A 22785-nucleotide genomic window follows, 5' to 3' on the forward strand; every position below is an offset into this window, starting at 1 on the left:
CTTTCCGTGCTTTAGGGGTTTGACTTAACGGATTGACCGTCCGGATCGAGCCCTTAACCTTGTCGGATCAAGTTGAATTTTTTCCCATACATGTATTTTATCATGATGGTCAGATCTGACGGTCGGATTTTCGTTCTAAAGTTTGATCATCACGAGCAGCAGTCACAGTTTGACGAATGTATAAAAAGTTATAAAGCCGACGAATTTAAATGGTTATAGCCGACGAATTTTGTGTTTAGCCGACGAATTTCATAGGTTTAGCGGACGAATTTCAAAGGTTTAGCCGACGAATTTTATCTTAGCCGACGAGATTATTATCTTTAGCCGACGAAATAATTATTTCGTTGGCTAAAGTGTTAGGTTAGCCGATGAAATTATTACCTTTAGCCGACGAAATAATTAATTTTCTGCAGACGGCGCAGAGGCAGCCGGAGGTGTCCTCTTCATCGAGGCAGTGGGGCTTCCCTCATTCCTCGAGGCAGTTGTTTGCTCAGCCTCAGACGGAGGTGTCTGCACCCCGTATGCCTGAGATACACCGGGCGCCCACTCAAGCTCCTACTTCTTCGGATAGTGGGTCATCTGGGGTACAGGTGCCGCCGCCTCACCTATTCCTTCTGCGGATGATACCGGCCATACCTGTAGTCGATGACTCAGGGACGCCGATTTATCCACTGCCCCCGCCAGTGGCTCCATCGGCGGCGTACCGGTTCATGCCTTTTGATACGCCTCTTATTTCCGCGAGGGTATCATCATCGGAGGCGGAATCCGTCGCGTCCGCCTCCTCGCCCTCAGGTAATGAAAGATGAATGATGTGTTTTCTTATAATTCTCCGATTTTAATAATCAATTTGGTTTATCATGTGATAGGCACCGTCAAAGTGAAGCCGACAAAAAAGAAGAGAGGCCCCGTCACAGGGAAGGCTCTCGAGAAGATCGTCGGTACCTCAGGGAGGATTGTCATCGGTACTGACGGGGATGGCGACGTAGTATCGGGCGGGAAGTCGAGGACGTACTCCGGCCGCGTGGGAGCGCTCATTAGGGATAGAGTCCCTATGTTGTGGTCAGACTGGGGCGAGGTCCCGCAGGAGGTTAAGGACATGGTCCACAACGCGATGTCGGTGAGTTTATAAAATGCCTGAATAATATTATGTATTACATTGTAGATTTCTGGAAAAACTAAACTAATAAACGGTTAAATGCAGGCGTGGTTTGAGGTTCCCGAGCCCTTGAAGAGCAGCTGGGCGGACTTTGTGCATGGGGAAGGTACGTTGGGAAATTAATGAAAAAACAAAACTGTATGTCATATTAATAATATTTCTAATATTTTTGTTGTATCTGTAGGTACAAGGAGTGGAAGAACGAGTTGCGGACCCATTGGACTACGCACGGGAACGCACGTTCTGCTACCCCTGCTGAGTTCCAGTACAGAGAGTACGAGTGGCGTTGGCTTCTGACATCAGAATTCAACAACTCTCGTAAACAGGTATTTAAATAAATTAATTAGTTAATTTATCATTAAGTACGTGCGTTTTAAAATATTTTACTAATAGTTTACTTTTTTCTTTGAAGGCGGTTTCCCAGGTGAACGCTCAAAACCGGCAACGCAACACAAGGAACCATCATGCCGGTTCTAGACCGTTCGCTGTCTTTATGGACGAGGCGGCCAAGGAACATCCAGAGGTCAACCAATACGTCTATACGTACGAGAGAGGGCATATCCTGACTCCCACGAGGATATAGTAAGTACTCTTTCCTTTTTACGGAATTTTTAATTTTACTTATATATATATGTCAAAATGTTAATTAATAATTTTTTTCCTATCCAATTAGGCAAAGGTGAGGGAGACTAGTGATGAGGTGATGAGTGCTATAGTGAGGGAGACATGGCCGAACACGCAGGAGGAAGAGATGTCCGAAGCCATTTCCCGGATCGACACTTCATATCCGAGGGTTGGGGCGAGGATCATGGGCACAGCCTTCCCACCGTGAGAAAACAACTTCTACTGCCGGGGTCTAGGAAAGAAGGGTCAGGGGGTCCTGAAGACCACTCCAGGATTTCAACGAAAGGCAGCCTCGACCAACAGCAGGACGACTAAGCTAGAGTCGGAAGTTGAGAGACTACGGGAACAGCAAGCCGCTCAGGCTGCTGCTCATGCTGCTCAGGCTGCCGCTCAGACTGACGCTCAGGCTGCTCAGGCTGCCGCTCATGCCGCCCAGCAGGCCCAGCAGCAGCAGATGTTCCAGTACTTCCAGGATTTTACAGCTGCTCAGCTTCAGGGACTTCCACCTCCGCCCATGCCTGCGCCTATAGAGTTACCTCTGCCGCCGCAATCTCCTCACCAGCAGGCCCCAGATTCGGATATTGATTTAGACCATCTAGATTTTATGTAGTTGATACCTTATATAGTTTTATGTGCATCTTGTTGGTTATATATATGAAATTGTTTTGGTCTATTTTGCAGCTTGCTTGGAATGGTAATTTAAGAATTTCGTGTATTTTTTTTTTTACTGGAATGGCGTTATAGCCGACGAAACATGCCACAATTCGTCGGCTATAGTAAATTTTTTTTTCCAAAGGGTTTAGCCGACAAATTATGGCATGTTTCGTCGACTAAACACTACTAAAGCCGACGAAACAGACTCTATGTCGTCGGCTATAGTTATTTTTAAATATTTTAATTATATACTTTAACCAACGAATATCTCTGTTCCGTCGGCTAAAGTCTGTGAGTAAAGCCAACGAATATTCTGTTCGTCGGCTTAAGTCTGAGAGTATAGCCGACGACACAGGACGTCGTCGGCTAAAGTCTGGAACAATAGCCGACAAAAAATAGTTCGTCGGCTAAAGTCTGGAACAATAGCCGACAAAAAATAGTTCGTCGGCTAAAGTCTGGACAATAACCGACGACGGTCTTTAGGTTCGTCGGCTAAAGAGATCACCGACGACCCTTTCCCGACGACACTATAGCCGACGAAGGCTCGTCAGCTAAGGTCTTAGCCGACGAATTAGGATAATAGGTCGACGAAAATTTTTCGTCGGCTAAAGTACTTGTCCTGGTAGTGTTTATAGAATAAGTGAACACGATTATTAAAGAGTAGTCTATCGTACTAGGTGATGTATGCCTCACAACTACTTATTTATCTTGTAGATGATAATGATAAAGTATGTAATGATTGTTTTTGGCCTTCGCTTTACCTAAATTAACGAAAATCATAATCTACTCTTTTAAAATAAATAAATAAAACTAATTTTGTACTCATAAATTAATCAGAAATGCTTCGCAACATTGAAGGGCTATAGGCTCACAAATTTTTTTTTATAAAAAAAATCATCGCCTATGGCCGTTGACCTTGACGAACTATCGGGAAACTCTCACTACTCTCATGAGTCTCATCCTTGAGCCTCTGTTCCTCCTTCCCTTTCTTCAACATCTTCACCCTGTGCTTGACCGGCTTAAGAAACCCCGCCTGCAGCGCCACCATGTCTCTCAAAACCCCAATAAGCTTGCTCTCAATCTCCACCCCATCCGGCTCAATCACCCTAAGTGTCCTCGCCACTGCCTCCATAGTACTCACGCACCCACCACACGGCTCCTTCCTCAGAATCAACTCCGACTCGTATATACTCCCTCCCCCCACCCCCTCATCCACCTCCAAACTCACCCTCCTTGCAAATCCCGACAGAAACCCCTCGCTCGCCTTCACCATCTCCTTCGCGTGTCGCCACGTGGCGTCGAAGGCTATGAGCACCGCCGGTGGGGTCCGGAGATCGGATAAGCTCAAGGACGGTGAGGATTTGGAGGGCGGGAAGAGGTAGACGGCGGAGGGTGATTGGTCGAGGAGCGGGGAGAGGCCTGGCTTGAGGCGGCGGCTGACTATTGTGGTGGAGTTGGCCAGGCATTTTGTGAGGATTGGGGTTGTGGAGAGCTTGTGCTGCGCCTCGTGAGGGTGGTGGAGGATTATGATTTGCGTTTGGGTTGGGATGGGCTGGGCCGGGAGAGAACGGCAGAGGCAGACTGGGCCGGGCCGGCTGCACTTGCCGCAGATCGCCCTCGCTCTCCGCGGCGGCGACGAGGCGAAGTAGTCGTCGTCTTCGGCTTCCATTTTTCCTCAATTCGTTAGAGCTCGCGGGGTGCGCTTTATAATTTACCAGCACCGAACGACATGTCGTTGTGTTTTCTGTTTTTGACGAAACGACATGTCATTTGGATGGTGGAGGTATATATAAAGGGAAGGGAAGTAGGGAGAGCGGCGAGAGAAGATGACGACCTCAAAATTGGAAGCGAGCACGAGCAGTGGCTCTAGCACTGTGGACGTTTCGCAGTTCCAGCACACCCCTTTTTACTGGTGAGTTGGCACAGTTTGTTTACTTATTTACTGAATTGAATTTGCTGCTCATCGGTCAACTGTAGTATTCATGTAGCTGAATGATTGGTTTTGTTATGGTTTTGATGTAGCGAAGAGAATGTGTACTTGCTTTGCAAGGAACTGGGCACAAAGGGAATCGCGGATGCAAAAGGCTCTGATCTTTTTGTGGTTTTCATTTCTAATGAAAAGAAACAGGTCTTGTTTTCATCTTTGTATTCTTTTCTGTTGTTGCTGGTGAACACAAGTTTTGTACACGTTGGTAGATTAACAGTGCGTAGTTGTGGGAATAAAACTGTTTAGATTCCGTTGTGGCATCAAAAGGCGAGCAACCGAGCAGATGGAGTTGTTCTCTGGGACTATCATGTCATCTGCATACAGAGAAAAGTTGGCGGAGGTGACTCACCCTTGCAGCATTTAGTGTGGGATTTGGATTCGACTCTTTCATTTCCTTGTGCTTTAGCAAGTTATGTCGCCGAAACCATCCGCCCCACATTTCAGACCTTCCCCGAATTCCAGAGGTATTTTCATCACTTGTGTCTCTTTACTTGAGTTTTTGGGTTTAGCGAAGCTTATATTGTGATCTTTTGAGAGAGATTAGGTGATTATTGACTGGCCTCACTATTTACAATGTGTGAATGAATGTTGATGGATTTACTGGTTTTGTGTGCTGCAGGTATTTCCGGATCGCGCATGCCCCAATATTCCTCCAGTCCTTTGCATCTGATAGGAGGCACATGAAGGATCCTCTTGGAGAATGGCTTCATCAACCTCCTGTGTATGAGCCGATTGTTTCCGAAGGTAAATGCCAAGTTTGTATTGAACTTTTTAAAAGTCTGGTACTGGTTTTAAATCCGGAACAATCAGAATACTTTGATTTGCGAGTGCCACATCTAACCGTTTTATTCCATTCCACATTTGAGCAAAGCAGAGGGCAAAGGTCTTTTTCTCCTTCATCTTGACTTTTCTCTTTGTCTCTTGGGTGAAAAATGTTCCTATCATAAATTTATAGTCTGTGATAAAGATTCATTGTTGTTTTATAACCAAAAAAAAAAAAAGGGGGGGGGGGGGGGGGGGGGGGGTGGGGGGATTGGGGAGAGAGCTGATATATATATATATATATTGTATCAATTCCAATTTAATTTGTTTGGGTAGTAAATTCTGATTAGATTAAATTGATATATGTGCTTCATAATTTCTTTGAGCATCGCATTACTCCCCTAGCGCAAAGAGGTGGAAATTATCAGTCATTATCATAGCATTGTAGTATGGTCTCCTATATTTCTGTAATAAGTGGAAGAAAGATAACTATGTAAGTCGAAGAAGGAAGACTGAGTCCAGGACCTAAGGTTAACGCCGAGTTTATGCTTCATATAAGGGAGCAGTGTGATTTATATCTTTTATAATCCAATTCTTTTTTTACAAGTCGATTTTTTAGCTAGAGCTGTTTACCCAATAACTGTTATTTCATTTTCCTTAACCCCTTTCTTAGTACCTGAATAGTTTTGAAGTTTGCAGAACCCAAGTAAATTATGATGTTTATCAATCTGGCATTATCATGCAAGCAAAAGGCCAACCACTTAATGAGGAATATACATTTGAATGTTTTAAGAAAATATACACTCCTCACTTTATACCAGATGTCTTTCATTTCCTTCTATTTATTTAGCAGCATCACTCTGGCTGAGGTTTTTGGCTAGGTGTGTGTGTGGCACGCTTATGTCTTGGAAATCATCCAGCCACATGCCATCTTATTGCAAATCACGACCGAAGCCTATTAGTAAGTGGCCGTGTGATGTACCACAAATGAATAGGAAACAGGGAGAAGCAATACATTAAATTGAGGAGTCTTTTCCCTGGCAACATGGCTTTGGATTTGAGTAGTTGTCACGGCGCAGGTCCCAACCTGAGGTGGCTGTGTGTTGATCTGGTGGTGCCGTTGCAAATGTGCATGTAGCTGAAACAGGCCATCAGGCTAGAACATATAATATGAACCTAATGAGATTAAGTATAGTTTTGTTTTCTGTTTTGGATCTTAATGCTTGTGTTTCATCATCTGTTTGGCTACCTGAAGTTAAATACCACATCTAATCTACGTGGCTAATCCAATGTCTTGGTTTTCATACTTCGATGATTATTCTGGTTTCAATTGCTTTAGTTAAAATATGAATTTCTCACTGGTACAGGTTCATGCGAAGCTCATGCTCTTGATTGATTAAAGCTATTTCTATTTATTACGGATCATCAGATCATTTCATATACATCTCTTATGAACTAGAGCATACTTTTCCTTATCCTCCTCTCCTGTTCTCAGTAGCTGAAATAATTTTGAGGTGGAGTTTAACTTATAGCTGTTTGTTACATGGACAACCTAAGGGAATTAGGGGCGTGTTTGGTGATGGGTAATGCCAAAGGCAAGCCTAGATAAGGAAAAGTAGTTTTGACTTTTGGCTTAAAGTAGTTTTTATAGGCACACTGAAGTACGTGAGTGTTTGCTACAGAAAAGTGGTACTTGTCCAGAAAGGTTTCCAAGTAAATGTTATAAGAACACTTGCATTTTATTGGAATAGTGCTGTAAGAGATTTTACACACATTCCCAGAATCTTTCTTGAAGCTGGTATCCTTTATTTTGCAGATGGAACCGTACACAATATGCATGACTACTTTGACATCAGTGCGACAGATGTTGTGAAGGAGGCAGGCTATGATATGATCAATGCAGTTTTTACCGAAAAATTTGGTGTGGTCATAGGTGAAAATCAACTGGAGGATTTCTTTTCCCAAATTCCTTGATGTAGGGACATTATCTTGTCAGCCGCACACAGCATATATAACCATCCTTATACTGTTTTGGGAGTCGAAGTGTGTTGCAGTATAACATGTTGTGGCTGTTCGTTCTAGTAGTGTTTCTGAGAAACGGAATTTGACTTCATTATATTGCATTTTCAGCTTTAATGATTGGAGAGTTTTTGTTCTCGCTACTTGTGCTTTCTCCATCCCCATGTCCTGAAAAAAAGAAGTTTACTCAAATCAGATATTATTGAGTGGTTTTGTATAATCGGTTCTCTTAGTGATTTGGTACAAAATTAGTGATTTGTTATTGAATTTGTTCCTGATTTTTGACTAGGGCTCGGGATGGGACAGGTTAAAGCTAATCCCACGGTCAGTCCCGGACATTGAAATCGGGATGGGACGGGTATTGCGTTTTTTAGATTTCATCTCACCCAGGCCCTATCTCAGTCGGGACGGGACGAGATGAGATAAAATGGGTCTAGTCCCAGATAAAAAAGTTAAAAATAAACTTGTAAGCAAAAGAAAGAGTTTCATATTTTTATAGTACTTTCTACTCTATTAAGTATTAACAAGTATTTGTAACATATTTACAAGTATAACACGGTGTAATAAGAGAGTTTATACTTTATACTGTTTACTTACTCTAAAGCTGTCATCATTACTAGGGTGCAAGAAGAGAGTCTACAACAATCAACAAATTAAAGTATTAAACATTACTGTTATTGAATTGAAGACAACCTAGTAACTTAAAGAAACAAAGAGCTAAGATCAAAACACTTAAATGAAAGGCTCAAATCACATCTTAATCAATAAAAAATCAATCATTAAAATAGTTAGGATGAGACGAGCCTAAACATGACTTGAATTATCCGTCCTGTGTCCTGTCCCGTTTCTATATAACGGGACGGGCCTAACGTTTTGAGATTTGAAACCCCGTCCCGTCTCGACAAATTTCGGGACGGGCTCGAGATGGGTTCGGGATTATGGTTTTTTATGCCCACCCCTACTCGTTTGCATGCATAAGCATGAATTCACTTGCACCTCAGCTAAACAAACGTTATCTAGAGTAGAATTTTGACCTCGCCTGCTAACAATGATTTTACACGATTACACTATGTTTTATTGTTGGGTAGGAATGTTGCTCGAATTGAATCTCTAAAACTTAAATCTGCAATTGATGCAAACTGATCATCGATCGTTTATCGAAACAACATTAATTGTTCCTGAATCATCCTCAACATCCTTGTCAGAGGGGATTTGTTGTGGATACAAGAAAGGCTTCGGAGGCATTGCTAGGCTCTCAATCTTCCCTTCAAGCATCTCTACTACTTCGTTCATAGAAGGACGCTCACTAGGCTTCATTTGTATGCACCACAATGCCACTATGATCATTTTTCTTGTGATTTTCATTTCTTCCTCTGTGGCATCTCCTATTTCTATATGTTTTCCTTCAGTTAATTGGTCTGAGACCCATGTAGGAAAATACATTTGGCTACACTCGCTTGAATCCTCAACAGTAGAATCCAAGTTCTTCCTTCTACCAGCCATTTCCATCAACAACATGCCAAAACTGTATACATCGGCTTTGTATGAAATGCCTCCGATGTTTTTGTAGAATAGTTCTGGAGCTATGTATCCTATGGTACCTCTTGCTGCTGTCATAGGCACCATGCTATTGTCCAACGGGTTTAGCCTTGCTAACCCGAAATCAGATACCTTCGGTGTGAAATTCTCGTCTAGAAGAATGTTGTGAGGCTTGATGTCGAAGTGTAAAATTTGCATGTCACATCCCCGATGTAAATAGTCAATACCACGAGCCACACCAAGTGCGATTTCAAATATTTTCTCACAACTCAAGAAGATGACTTCTGGCCCTGGTTGAGAAAAAATATATTTTTCAAGAGAACCGTTGGGCATAAATTCATATATGAGAGCACGATTTGATCCGTCTACACAAAATCCAATAAGTTGCACCACATTAACATGGTGAATCCTTCCAATGGTAGCAACTTCATTGATGAATTCTTGCCCATTAGCTCTGAATTTACCCAACATCTTGATGGCTACAAGATGGCCACTACGGAGCTTTGCCTTGTAAACCGTACCATACCCTCCTGCACCAAGTTTATCCTTGAAACCTCTCGCCATCTTCTTGATGTCTGCGTAAGAGTACCTCACCGGCATGAGATTGTTGTTACTCTGCAGAAAGTCTTCTATGTTCTCGTACATAGACAAGTGCCTCCTTCGGCATTTGTAGATTAGTAATGCAATCACAAAGGGAGAGCCAAATAAAAGCTTTGCTGCTTGGAATAGTACTGCATGCGGTTCACAAAAAGGATTCAATATAGACAAACCGTTTTTAATCATATGCATTGCTGCATATATGCTAATATACTCTTGAATGAAATGAGTTTATAATCGATATCGTACCAAAGTAAGCCAGTGCGCTGAGAATTGGCCGAATGAGGAATTCATCCGGGTAAATGATATAATTTGTGATTAGCATTCTCTCTGCAACCGAAGTGAAGAAGATCTATCAAATTTCATTTAATTAAGTGGTTTGATCCATCACTTTATATGCAAAGCAGTACAAAGTAACTGTGATCTGGCCTGTTGCAGAGTAGAGAAGACTCACCTATTTTAATTTGTATTGTCCTGTACCAAGGTCCTGAATATATGAAGACAACAATAAAATTAGCGCGCAGATACACTTCGCCAGTATATTAAACTACAACTCAGTTGAATTAATTTTTTTCTTAAACAAAAAGAAAAAGAAAGTGTGCATACAGAAATGAGCAAAACAAAGAAATACAATCATCCTCTCCAAATTTTGTGCAGCACTTCTCTATACCTATATATCCTTTTGAGATTCACAGAAAATTCAAGAGAAAATTGCTGACCAAGAAATTCATGATTCATATGTTCAGCTAATTAGGCTAACTACAACTGTTACCCCTTTTCCCCTCGTCCACTACGTTTCTTTTGAACTAATTTTGTGATTCTAACTGTAAATGATTAAAGTTTGGATCCCAAACAAGGAACAGTAGGTACCTTTTATCTCGAAGCAGCTGTAGATATCTGTTTTGTTCAGGTTTCTGTTCCTGGAGCAGATCTCGTGTTTTCCACATATTCCACATCCATAGTTAAACCATGAAAGTTCAAAGCCATGAACTAACTCATCGTATAAGCCTTGACAGGACATCGTGGGATGTTTAGTTATTGACACCGATGAAGAAACCATTTGTGTTATTTTACATGAGTCCACCAAAGCTGCCGGCCTTATGGAGCCAACAATGAAATATGAATTAGAGTCCCTTCTTAAACTATTCTTGTTCATGATGCATGGAGCAGCTTCAACAAAGAGAGAAGAATTCACTGGATTTGCACAGCTCAAAAAAATGATAGGAACTGTTGGTTCTGCATATCTGTATTGATCAGGATAGCTGTACGAATCTTCATAACTAAAGTTGAAGCTGGTTAAGGAGTGAAGAGGATTGGAAAAGTTGTAGTTGATATTCTGAACACCAGAATCCACAAGTCGGACAGTGAAGTTATCGTAATTGATTTCCTGCACATAATACTTCCCCGAGTACAAATATAATACTGTAATATTTGTCTCACAAGATAGCTCATACCTCTTGTTTCCACAGTCTTGACGGTCTCCTTGTAGTCGAAATGGAGGGGCTATGTTAATACTGCCACAAGAAAGGGCACAATCATTATTATGATTCTTAGCAGGATGTAAAGTTTGTGAACCAACCAAAAATGGATGGATCAGAAGGAGAAGAGTTGTGTAAGCAGCAAAGAGGAGAATTCCTCTATACATAGCAGAGAGGTGAAGGAGAGACTAGGAATAGAGACGCTTCCAATTTGAAGTAACTCTGGCAAAATTAGAAAATCCAATTGAGAAATGGTATAGTTCTAGGCTTCTAGCCATAAAATATATAGTATTTTTGTGGAGCTGCCAAATGGTTCTCAGACCACAGGAGTTTACTGTGTGAACCCTCTGGCATTACCCAGTCAATGAAAATGACTGCTTGGAGCTCCATCGAATAGCAGACTCATCTGCTCAATCAACCAAAAGGGTCACACTCAAGAGACTGAGTCAAATGATACATTTCCTGCAACCACCAGAGCCATATATGTTCATAATATCATAATGGAGTCAGACTACTGCAATATACAACTTTTTGATACTAAAAATGCTTCTCAATTTCTTATGGTGGTTGCTCATAGTAGTAGAACTGGTGCATGGTGGAGTAGGCCTTGAACATTGCATCGAAACAAGATGTAAACACCATGGCCCAACTGTCCGATTTCCCTTTCGAATTAGAGGCAGCCAGCCAAATCACTGTGGTTATGAAGGCTTTGACATATCATGCACCAATGACAAGCAGACTGTTCTGGAGGTCATGCCATTGTCGGCTAGCAAGTTCTTTGTGAAAAGCATCAACTATGCATCTCAGGAAATTGAAATATATTACCAGATTGGTTGCCCACCTCAACAGGTTTTTGACCTCATCAGTTTACTGTCTTCTTCCCCATTCAAATTTGTAGAGGGTGGAAGGAACTATACATTATTCAGCTGTCCATCATCGAAAGAATTAGACGAATATCGACGATCTCATGGCCCTTACTGTGTGGCGAAACTGGGGAGTTGCAACCATGGCAGCAATCCTGTAGGCAACCAGTTTTACACTGTTCGTGATGATTATTGCACGGTTGATAGTCTTCCCCTAGTGTCTTGTACCAAGGTGCATGACTACTACACATTATCATCAGTACCAGACATGTCCACAAGGAGCAGGCACAATGTTCTGAAGCTGCAATGGTCCAAGCCATCATGTCAACATTGCGAAGAGATGGGAATGACATGTAGATTTAAGAGTGAAGAATTCAGACCTAACCAGATTGAAACTACTGAATGTTTACATATGCCCAAAGGTATCATTATACTAAACTCAGAAAGCTACTTCCTCAGGACTAACATATACTTTCTGCAAGACAACCACAGGGTCACTAAACTGTTTCATTCCTACTCTCTGCCCAACTACTTGTTTTTGCATTGATTATCTGTAAAAATAAGCATGTATCCAACAAATTTAACCAAACAGTAATTCTGGATATTATTGATTTGATGAGCATATGAAGATAATTGATTCATTTGCAATATTAACAGGTCATCCTAGCCGTGCAACCCTGAAGATATTAGGTGACTTCCAAAAACTAATTGATAATATTTTCCTCTATCTATTTATTTCTTTGTAATTTATAAAAGGTTACTGTTGGTGTCCATATGTGCAGGTACTTTCTCATCTTCTGTGATTCTTATAGTCACAGGAGCTGTCATTTACTATATCTATAGCTCTAAGAAAGCAGAAGATGAAAATCAGCTGAGAATTGAGAGATTTTTGGATGACTACAGAGCTCTGAAGCCAAGTAGATACTCCTATGCTGACATTAAGAGGATAACAAAAAAATTTGAAGACAAGTTAGGCCAAGGGGCCTATGGAACTGTGTACAAAGGAAAGCTTTCCTCTGACTTATTTGTTGCTGTAAAAATCCTCGACAATTCAAATGAAAAGGGAGGAGATTTCATAAATGAAGTAGGAACTATGGGTCGAATCTACCATGTCAATGTGGTTCGCTTGGTTGGCTTTTGTGCTGATGGATATATACGAGCTCTCATCTATGAATTCTTACCAAATGGATCACTGCAGAATTTCTTATCATCAGCAGATAGTAAGAACTCTTTCCTTGGTTGGGATAGGTTGCAAGATATTGCTTTGGGTGTAGCCAAGGGAATTGAATATCTTCACCAAGGGTGTGATCAACGTATCCTCCATTTTGATATCAAACCCCATAATGTTTTGCTAGATGAGGACTTCACCCCTAAAGTTTCTGATTTTGGTCTAGCCAAGTTGTGCTCTAAGGACCAAAGCGCAGTATCCATGACAGCAGCCAGAGGGACCATGGGCTACATAGCGCCTGAAGTGTTTTCAAGGAACTTTGGTAACGTGTCCTATAAGTCAGATGTCTATAGTTTTGGAACATTGTTGCTCGAAATGGTTGGGGGTAGAAAAAATTTTAGAGTCACTGAGGACTCCACCAGCCAAGTCTACTTCCCAGAGTGGATCTATAACCTCTTAGAAGAAGGGAATGACCTACGGATCCATATGGAGGACAAAGGAGATGGTAAAATTGCTAGGAAGCTTGCAATTGTGGGTCTACGGTGCATCCAGTGGCACCCAGTAGATCGTCCGCCCATGAAACTAGTAGTTCAGATGTTGGAAAGAGAAGGTGACAATCTAACCATGCCTCCTAATCCTTTTGCTACTACTTCAAATTGAACGACCTAGAATGACTGCTCTATGGCATATCTATGCCTGCAAGATGTTCACACTTATGCCTGCAACTGTTAACAGAACTACTGTTATAACAATCTGTGTGGTGTTGTATGTTGTTTAGAGAAGTTCCATATCTCTTGAAGCAATAGCAGATTCTTAATATCTTCTATAAAATGTATTCTATTTTTCTTTTTGCTGCTCAAAACTAGACTTGATGCCTAATGCTTTCCCTATATCTAGCTCCAATATCAGTTAGGCTATCTATGAAACGGCACCTTAGTTCAGAGATATGTGGGAAAAGTTGTCTGTACAACACAAATGCAGAAACAGGTAATTGCAACTGAAACTGAGAAGTCACAAGTGTAGATGACAAACATATATGGAACCCTATATCTTTATAACCATTGAAATTCCAAGTATATGTTCGCAATCAAAGAATATCTAACAAAAGTCACCATTAATAATAAAAATCAGTAAAGTAACACTTTCAAATAGTAAAATAACAAATCATTACATTGAGCTTGCAGAGAGTGAAATTACTATTTCACAGCTGAATATTGTTTGCAACAACCGTTTGAGAGACTCAGATTAGCCTCACAATTAGTTTTAAACGGAAAAATATCACAAGCGCTAATTGGTATTGATGCATGTCATTTTCCTTTTCTGTTATATTTAAAGGCAAACGTGAAACACTAGGACTGAAGTATTATACATGTACAAGAATTATTATGGCTTAGATATTCACACAAAATGAAAAGGTTTGCCACCCGAAAGCTTATAATCAAATTTCTAACTGGTGTGCTTGACTATGAAGTCTGAACAACATTAGGTAATAATAGTATAGCTAGAGATGCACAAAGGTCATAAACAGTTTGGTTCTTGTCAAAACAAACAAGTTAAAAATAGACTTGGGACTTTTGAATATATTACATCTAATCCATGTTCATATATTGAAATTTTGCTTACAAACGATAAATCATTACTACTTCTAGATCGAAGTCACATTCTTACAATAATTTATGTGAAGCTATTGCTGCCTACAGGGTTTGAAGATTCAAAGTCTTTACAAATATAGTATGAATCAAATTCTCTTAACATTTCCTTGATGCTGACTTCAAAATGATTTGTATAATTTAGGTAAAGGTTTTCCACACAAGCCGGTATAGATGAACTATTTCCTTTTTGCAAGTTATGACAGTTTATATATGGGTTGGAAATTTATGCAAGCCACTGTGAGACTGAGTCTTAGGGTATTACCGCGTAGTTTCGGAGGGTGTCTGCTCAGAGGTACTAAGTTGCTAGCCGGGGCGAGATGCTCGGTTATTCAGGTGAGGTAAAACAGCCACTACCTGTCAAATGATACACACCGCCGTTAGTCAATGTATTAATTTAAACAAATTAACAGTAAGTAAAGGTGTACTATAATAACTATACTACAATCAATCACATAGGGTGCCTTATTTAGAGCTTATATTGAGTTGTCCTTCTTGCTTGAATCTGATATGGAACTTGTTGCCCCTAAGATCGGGAAAGGTTTTGTGGCAGCACTTGATAGTTTTCCCTGGTACATTGGATTGGAAACTTTCGGGGTTGGTTGTCTTGGTTATGTATGGACACTCTTTAGTATATGTTTACTGATCCACTTCTTTCCAGGAAACTTGGAGATCCTTCCTATTTGTCATGGAACAGAAATGCAGGAGGGCACTGAGCGTGCTTAACTTCTTTTGTTTTTCGTAAGGTCTATTTCATTATATGTGTTATGATCAATATGGGCAGCACATATGACTTCTAAGCTTTGGTACTCGTTTCCCCCCAGCTGGTTGAGACTTGACAGCACAACATTATGAAACTTTCATGTCTGATTTCAGAAAGTATTGATTACGTCTAAACTTTGATCCATCTCTTTGTTTAAGGTCTGTTGAAAATTAAGTGGCTTTTGATTTTCTTCTCCCCATGTAAACATCATGTTTGGCAAATTAATTGGAGTTTCCTGCCACTAAATTTGAAAGGCCCAACTGGCAATATGTTGATTTTGCCAAAACAAGTCAAGAAGTAATTCACTTAAAATGGAGTTGTTTGGGCCAAAAAGCATTTCATGAACCTCGTTGTTATGATTTCTCTGTCAAGTTCACAACAGTAACCAAAAAGAAAGAGTGGAACATGAAGTGTGACATTTCCAGAAATATTGAACTTGCCTGAACGAGGTGCAAGAATGTGCCACATGGGTCATTGCTCCTGATCACGAACAAGTCATGAGGAAAACACCTCTCATTGTCAGTTGCATTGCTAATTTATTCAAATTTCTATACATTCATGATGCGTTTTGTATAACCTGGAAACAAAAACAAGGGTATAACTAAGAAGGGCAGAAAATCAAGCAGAAATTTAATGAGCACAAGTACACAACTATTGCAGTTGGACACCAAACATGATACAAAAGTATAAAATCCAGAAACAAAAAAAAAAATATCAAATTCTGGATGTATCTGTGTGAACATGAATGGAATCATCTTTCTTTTTTGTTTTGTTTTTGGTGAACGGAATCAACTTGAATACATGCTATGATGGGAAATTGTATTTTAATAATAAAAGTAACAAAATGCAAGTATGAGACTATAAACAGTATCTTCTTTCGTGGTTTTAGCTTAGCAGCATCTAAAATGACAATGTCCCATGATTCATTCCAACAAAAAGCACCCTTCATAAACTGACTGCAAATTCTTTTAACAACAATATTAATATTTATCCAGGATGCATATTGTTCAGAATAATATTTTAGTCACCTAGTTGAACTGCACCTAATGATTAATCAACAACTGATGTAATAAAAAAAAATACTAGAACAACTCATTGTCTAGTCCAGATGAAATTTGAGAGTTCACCTCTTGGTCACCTTTTGAACAAAAGAAACCAAACAGAAGTTCAATTTAATCTTCTCTCTCTTTCAAATAGAATTAATTTGATGTCCATTGAACCCTTTAAAACAGAAGCTTTTATTTCTCAATGTAACTCACATTGGTGTATTATCTACCACTCCACATTGTATGATAGTTCATTTTTATCAGCAAGGGAAGCATAATATGGTTTAAATGAAATTGTACAGCTAACTTTGTAAATCTCAATACTTGAGTATTGACCAAAGAACTAATAACAATTGCCGACATATTTATAATTGAAGCACGACAGTTTGGATGAAATTTTTTCTAGAAGAAAAGATTCTGAATTCATATAAAAGTGGTAGCACAAACTGCAAATAACTTATACCTGTTACATTTGTAGCACCACCTCGTGCAGTCGTTCAGCATTCAAAGAAAAACCACCACTGTAGCTGAAAATAACAAGAACTATCAGATTGTCTGAAATGGTTGATATGAATCAGCAGTTTTCATGCTGATCAGCAGTAAACCCTATCTAATACTCTTCAAGTGAAATGGCATAAAAGATCCCGTTTTCCATAACCTAAACAATTTCATGGTCAAATATTCACATCTTTGAAGCATAGAATATATCGTATAAATAACCATGCTGTTTCAACGGATTTCAATAATCCTATATCAGTCCTGGTTTTGTGTGTTTGCATGCGGGGTGGGGGAAAAGCCATTTTCTGATTAGAACATGCAAAACCTAAACTTTCGTGGGATATATCCTATTCCCACCTTTGGACTTTGAGGACAAACTAGATGGATCCATTTCCTTCAAATTTGATACATCCAATCCCTCTTCTTTTAGAAGTTCCAATGATGATCTCCAGTTTATGTGTTTATTTCACAGATTCTACTTGCACAAGCCTCTATTTATGCTATGTACTTCTCAGCACAAGCAGCCGTTGATACTATAACTGCTACATCTCCAAATACATCAATTATTAGGCCTGACAGTCTATGGTAACAAAAAACAATATGAAATTGAAAATGAGTGAACGAGCACAGATGCTAAAAATGCTAACCATGTAAAGTCAACACTAGTGAAATATGAGTGGATATCTCAAAGCTAAGACCTGTCTCCATCACTATCGAGAAAAAAAAAACATGAAATTATAGTTTTGTACTAGCATCAATAGGCGCTTAAAGTCTTCCTTAGCTCAAAAGATTCATTAATTTTTGTCTCAAATAGTTTCTCCAACTTCAATGCACATACAGAATCGCTGTTTTGTAAAGATTAGCATTTGAATCACACACTTGATCCATGAAGATGATAAACAGAAATGTTAATACAACTAGTACCTTGTTGCTTCCTCTTCCAGTTGCATTAGCCAAGCACAGGCCATGGAGAAACTAGTACCATTGGGCTTCCGTCATTGAACAGGACCCTGGAAACACCTGTCAAGCTGGATGAATTGCAATAAAGTTCATTGGATTCTAAATAAATGAAATAATGATTAAGAAGGTTGACAGCTCATGAAAAAAAGCAGGCACTTCAAGAATCAAAGTGATCCCAAGTGAGCAAAAGAAAGGTGTCTTTCTCCGCCATATGAAAAATATTACTTGAAATTACATAGAGACTTCGGAGGTAAACTATTTTCTTGCTTGCTGCAGCAAGGAGGAGGTTAATGTCGAATTTAGAAAGAGAAAACGAGATTTTTGGGAACAAAATAACTAAACAAATCGTCCATAACAAGATGTATTTCCCACGAGATACATAAAACAATTTTTTCAACAAGAACAGTAATAAACATTCATCTGTGTAAGGAAAAAGAAAATGATACTAAGGTGACTTCTCAAAGCCATTATAAAAACAGAAACTGAATCACAACCTATTGTCAACTTCTTATTGAGTTACTTGGAAAGACAATAGCTTAGAAACAACATATAACATCAGTTTTGAAATACCCCTGGTTACCACTCTCCATGTATATAAATTATCAACACCATTATATATCTAAATGGTAGAATTCATCCTTGGGAAGTTCAAGAATTTGGCTTAACCCATTCCCCCTTTTTTGTTGATCTCCTTGCTGTTTTCCCAGAATATGCTTGATCTCTCATACATGAATGCAGCTATATGCAGTATTCAATACCATTTATGAACTTGTAAAGGAAAAGATATGAACTGAATGCAAGAATAAAAGACGCACAGCAATTCCTCACATCCAATAACAAAAAAGAAAAAGAGCCTTGCACAGTCATCCACTAAATGTTTGTTGAATACCACTTCCTGTACTTCAGCAGTTACTGAAACTACTTGGAAAATCAGCACAGGAATACATTCTAGGCTTTCTAGCTGCAAAAGGAAATATAAAATTTCCATATCAACCAACTTAATCAAGAACCAAATCTCAGCTTAGTGTGAACAGAACAAAAACAATTTGTTCTGCAGTCTAGCTAGATCGAAATATTAAAGTTCGAAAGCCAATCATTTTCATAATGTGTCTAATTGGATAGGGTTTCGAGCTTTACTGAAACATAACTAAAATCATAGCAAGCACAGTGTTGGGTCTCACACAAAAAACAAAATGATTTCCTACATATTTACCCGTCATTGCCCATGACCCTCTTGTAAATTGTAGTTTATGTGCCCTCGACAAGCAATTCCAGACAGACCCAACAAGCCAAAACTTCTTTAAATTCATTTAACTAATGCCAGGAAGTGAATGTCTTAAGAGATACCACATGCTCAATATACAGTCAAAACTCAAGAATGAATCTTAATACAGAGAGAGAGAGAAAGAACAAGAGTCACCTTCGGGGTTAGCAGAAGCAAGTTGTGGAAGGATAATGGTGGGGCACTGGTGCATGCTAAATATGTATAAATAGGTTGCTACCGGGTTTGCCCGTTTTGGCTATTCGTCAAGTTATCGGGTCGGGTTTTTATTCTTATTTTTTGGGCAAGGAACAGACAGAAGTGCTCACATTACTGAAACAAAACTCGGCTTCAATAGTCTCATACAGTCCTACCAAACCCATCTTTGTCAGTTAAGAAGTTAGTTCATGAATTGAAAACTCAAACCCACAGCAAAAACGAGACCTACATCAGTAACAAGGTAACAAGGAACCAAGAACTAAGCCATACTGAGGTCAGTAAATTGACATTGACATACAAAGACAAATGCCAGTCGAAACCAAAGGGATTTCAACCATGACGGGCCGGAGGTGGAGATGGTTTTCTTACCATTCTAGCGGTTTTAGGTGGCTACGGCAGTTTCACATGAGACTAGATGTTGTAATAGTTGTTACGATTAATTACAAAACATCACTTGAATTATGATGTTATTTTTAATTTAATAACTAACTATCAAAAACTTGTTATGAAAATAGTCGAAATTTCATTCCGTTAGCATTTTGATATCCTGACTACTAACACTGTTAAATTTTGAGGACATTTTTGTTATTTCAATAAATATATCATTTTTTACATTTACTTTAACAAAATAATTTATTTTTTGAGGATATCAAATACAAATAAAACAATTTACTTTAGCAAAAATATTCAAAAACAAAACTCCAAAATTAAATATTTATTTTTGCAACAATAGTGATAAAAGTTAGTAAAACTCTTGTATGTATATATATTTTTGAAGTTACATGTTAAGCAAAACTAAATAAAATAAATTAAAATATATAATTAAAATAAATTATATCGAGAAAATTATAATTAAAATATAATTATAATTAAAAGTTAGTAAAATAAATTATATCAAGAAAATTATATATATTTAAAATAAATTATATCGAGACTGTGCTGCATCCAAAGTCCAAATTGCCACCAACAACAGGCAATTTGGACCCTGGAGACTCGGATATTTTTTGGTAGTTCATTTCACACTTTCTCTTCCACGAATGAGATCAAATATGGTTTAGAAGAAAAAAATAATAATATCAAAAATGGTTTTGAAAGCTTTCACGGTTTCACCATACGGGACCTAATTTAAATCAAGATCAACAAGACCTCAACAGAAGACTGCTAAATTTCTTTGTAATATTAATAGTACAATGTGTTGCATGTTCTTTGTTTTATCAAGCACAATAATCAAATAATTTGCAAGCCAGGCAGAGTTAAACTTATTATCTTTCCAATGTAAATCTCGTCATCAAGATTATGGAGACTAACGTTGGTGTCTGCAATTCTTTTTCACTGCCTCGAGTAAAACTCAGCTATCCTTTCAAAATTGTCTGACCAAGCGAGAAGAATAACAGTGTCTGCGGTGCCTTAAGGGGACCATAACCCCAGCATGTGTGAGCCAACTCAGGTTTCATCTTCGCCTTCTGAAAGCAAGCAATCTTGTATTTGTTCCCTGAAGAAAAGGTCAACTAAAATTGAATGTAGGCTCATTTTCAATTTTATCTATCTCCAGTCATACCAAGGAAATGAAATAAGCGACAGCTACCATGCATGATCAACAAAACTTTATCAAAGATCCCAGAATAGAACATTGCACTAGTTTTCCATTTCAGCGGGTATATGGGAAACAAGATGGCCAACACTACAAAAAGTTAACCCAAAAGTTTTCATATATTCGTGAAATTTGGATATGATGTTGTGTGGTAAAAGATGAAACAATCAACTTTAAATCTAATAGATAATCCATAGGTTTCTGCGCTTGAATTTAACAATTGTATATGGCTCGGATACCCCGAATAACTTTCCAAGGAAAAGGTTTTACAATTTCAACTACAGAAGAGAGCAGACATTTTAACTCCAGCCCCTGTTTAGCCTTGCACACAAAGTGAGTGTCCATGTTGACATCAAGAGTACCGTATAACACTCTATTACTCTCAGTTTTCAGATTGTTATTCAATGCTATTTTGGGCACGATTAGGGTCTTTGTGTCTAAGATTTAGTATAATTTGGTGGATCTATGGGTTCGGGATAAAGAATCAGTATTTTCTGTATTTTATATTAGAGATGAAGAATGCATTGACAGAACAAGTACCCTATTATTAAAAGGGTCATTTACTATGCATGAAACCTAGTAGCAACAAGGCTTTTTCCTATTTATATCAGAGTAGACAGGTAAACAGAAACTGTACTGTTCTGACCTGAGCATACGGTAATTGTCAAGGTTGTCAAGCTTTGCTCGAGCAACCAGCTGCTGAGGTAAATCTGCAGAAAATTGATCCAGTAACGAAGGGTCCTGGGGAAGTATCTGAAACCGGCAGCTCGAACAGCAGGCAGCACCAAAAGTGTCAGGACTTGTTTGGCATTGACCAAGATTGCGCAAACTTAGCAAATCAGATTTGCTGAGGGGGCCATTGCAGATAAAGCAGAATGACTCTGAAGAAAAACATTCATTCGGTTTAAGATTATATCTCTTTTGGCGCCTTCGAGTTGCCAAAGGGACATTAGAATCATCGATCTCTTGAATTCTGTTGAAATGAAATGGGATAAGCTTTCCAGCTGTTCTCACAATTGTGCTCTCTCGAGAAGGATTTTCTTCCTGCAAAACAAACATTCAATGACAGGAACAACTTCAAGGATTTTCATCATGTACTGTTTGGGAGGGAAGAACTTCATTTATGCACTTATAACAAAAGAAAATTTATTTTGGAGTTAGACTATTTATGTGAAATGCATGTCATCTTGTAAACTTGAACCTTTATTGAACTTTTAAATTAATAAGTACAACCACTACTAGACAACCTTTCCTGGATTCCTTTTATAGTTGCTCTTTTAACTTGGACAACCTTTCACAGTATTTTTTATGTAAAGTGTCTACTGAACTCTATCAGGAAAATTAGTCTTCCTCAATGATGATGCCAATGCAACTTTGTAGCACACTAGTACCAAATGACAGTTTTCCAAAATTACTCATAAATGAACAAGAGAAACCAGTACAACTTTGTACCTGCAAGAGTGACACGAATGACAAAACCAACCCGTTAATGCCGGTGCCAGGACTTCTTATCAACTCAACAGTTTTTAGACTGCCCTGCCAAAAGGAGATATCAGACATTAAGGAGGGATAACAAAAAAATTATGTATGGAGATATTATATAAATGGTACAGGTTACACACCCCTCAAGGCGGCAAAGCATGTTCAGCTCTTGTGCAAGACAATCACGAAGAGGAAGCAATACTGGGATTTCCCACCTTGAATCTACATACTGTATATCTGCTGGTAGCGAATATCCTTGTCCCTATAAAAAGCAAGTATAAATACTAGACAATTATAAATGGTGTTCATTTGACACATTATCAAGGAAAAACAATCGTAACACATATGACCAACAAATTAAAAACAATTATTATTCCAAATGATAAAATAAATTTAATTAAAAAAATATATATATATATATCGAACTTTCTCAGGTGTGGACGTCCGCACAGTAATTTTCATCCGTTCG

The 22785-nt window shown here is 38.9% G+C and overlaps 4 protein-coding genes across 5 annotated transcripts in view; 2 read left to right on the top strand and 2 right to left on the bottom strand.

Moving 5' to 3' along the window:
* Positions 1 to 3881: 3881 nt before the first annotated feature.
* Positions 3882 to 7422, top strand: LOC101310916 (protein N-terminal glutamine amidohydrolase-like). Of its 2 annotated transcripts, XM_004304303.1 has the most exons (5): positions 3882 to 4346; positions 4457 to 4562; positions 4668 to 4885; positions 5041 to 5165; positions 7000 to 7422. In XM_004304303.1, the coding sequence occupies exons 1-5, from the start codon at positions 4261 to 4263 to the stop codon at positions 7155 to 7157; spliced, it is 693 nt and encodes a 230-aa protein (XP_004304351.1). In that variant the 5' UTR covers positions 3882 to 4260; the 3' UTR covers positions 7158 to 7422. The 2 variants fall into 2 exon arrangements, with proteins under 2 accessions (XP_004304351.1, XP_004304350.1); XM_004304302.1 differs by lacking the exon at positions 7000 to 7422 and having other exon boundaries at positions 5041 to 5405.
* A 923-nt stretch (positions 7423 to 8345) lies between these two features.
* On the bottom strand, positions 8346 to 11057 carry LOC101295446 (probable receptor-like protein kinase At1g67000-like). Its single transcript, XM_004306156.1, has 4 exons — positions 10209 to 11057; positions 9793 to 9825; positions 9588 to 9668; positions 8346 to 9472 (listed from the first exon to the last, which is right to left on the bottom strand). The coding sequence occupies exons 1-4, from the start codon at positions 10981 to 10983 to the stop codon at positions 8346 to 8348; spliced, it is 2016 nt and encodes a 671-aa protein (XP_004306204.1). The 5' UTR covers positions 10984 to 11057.
* Positions 11058 to 11359: 302 nt separating this feature from the next.
* Positions 11360 to 13507, top strand: LOC101295741 (probable receptor-like protein kinase At1g67000-like). Its single transcript, XM_004306157.1, has 2 exons — positions 11360 to 12101; positions 12462 to 13507. The coding sequence occupies exons 1-2, from the start codon at positions 11360 to 11362 to the stop codon at positions 13505 to 13507; spliced, it is 1788 nt and encodes a 595-aa protein (XP_004306205.1).
* A 6901-nt stretch (positions 13508 to 20408) lies between these two features.
* Positions 20409 to 22785, bottom strand: part of LOC101296028 (cytoplasmic tRNA 2-thiolation protein 2-like) — a 4549-nt gene continuing 2172 nt past the window's right edge. Inside the window, exons 4-7 of the mRNA XM_004306158.1 lie at positions 22457 to 22578; positions 22287 to 22365; positions 21481 to 21878; positions 20409 to 20735 (exon numbers count right to left, since the gene is read on the bottom strand). Of these exons, the coding sequence (XP_004306206.1) occupies positions 20687 to 20735; positions 21481 to 21878; positions 22287 to 22365; positions 22457 to 22578 (648 nt within the window). The 3' untranslated portion in view covers positions 20409 to 20686. The remainder of the gene's footprint in view (positions 20736 to 21480; positions 21879 to 22286; positions 22366 to 22456; positions 22579 to 22785) is intronic.

This window comes from Fragaria vesca, linkage group LG6 (assembly GCF_000184155.1).
Source record: "Fragaria vesca subsp. vesca linkage group LG6, FraVesHawaii_1.0, whole genome shotgun sequence".
NCBI classification, from domain to species: Eukaryota; Viridiplantae; Streptophyta; class Magnoliopsida; order Rosales; family Rosaceae; genus Fragaria; species Fragaria vesca.

Coding starts and splice junctions, on each gene's coding strand:
- LOC101295446 (XM_004306156.1), bottom strand. CDS start 10,983: ATGTATAGAGGAATTCTCCTCTTTGCTGCTTACACAACTCTTCTCCTT. Junction 9,826..10,208: donor CAGCTGCTTCGAGATAAAAG/GTACCTACTGTT, acceptor TCATATATTCAG/GACCTTGGTACAGGACAATA. Junction 9,473..9,587: donor CAGCGCACTGGCTTACTTTG/GTACGATATCGA, acceptor AACCGCATGCAG/TACTATTCCAAGCAGCAAAG.
- LOC101295741 (XM_004306157.1), top strand. CDS start 11,360: ATGCTTCTCAATTTCTTATGGTGGTTGCTCATAGTAGTAGAACTGGTG. Junction 12,102..12,461: donor ATGTTTACATATGCCCAAAG/GTATCATTATAC, acceptor CCATATGTGCAG/GTACTTTCTCATCTTCTGTG.
- LOC101310916 (XM_004304302.1), top strand. CDS start 4,261: ATGACGACCTCAAAATTGGAAGCGAGCACGAGCAGTGGCTCTAGCACT. Junction 4,563..4,667: donor TTTCTAATGAAAAGAAACAG/GTCTTGTTTTCA, acceptor AAAACTGTTTAG/ATTCCGTTGTGGCATCAAAA. Junction 4,886..5,040: donor ACCTTCCCCGAATTCCAGAG/GTATTTTCATCA, acceptor TGTGTGCTGCAG/GTATTTCCGGATCGCGCATG.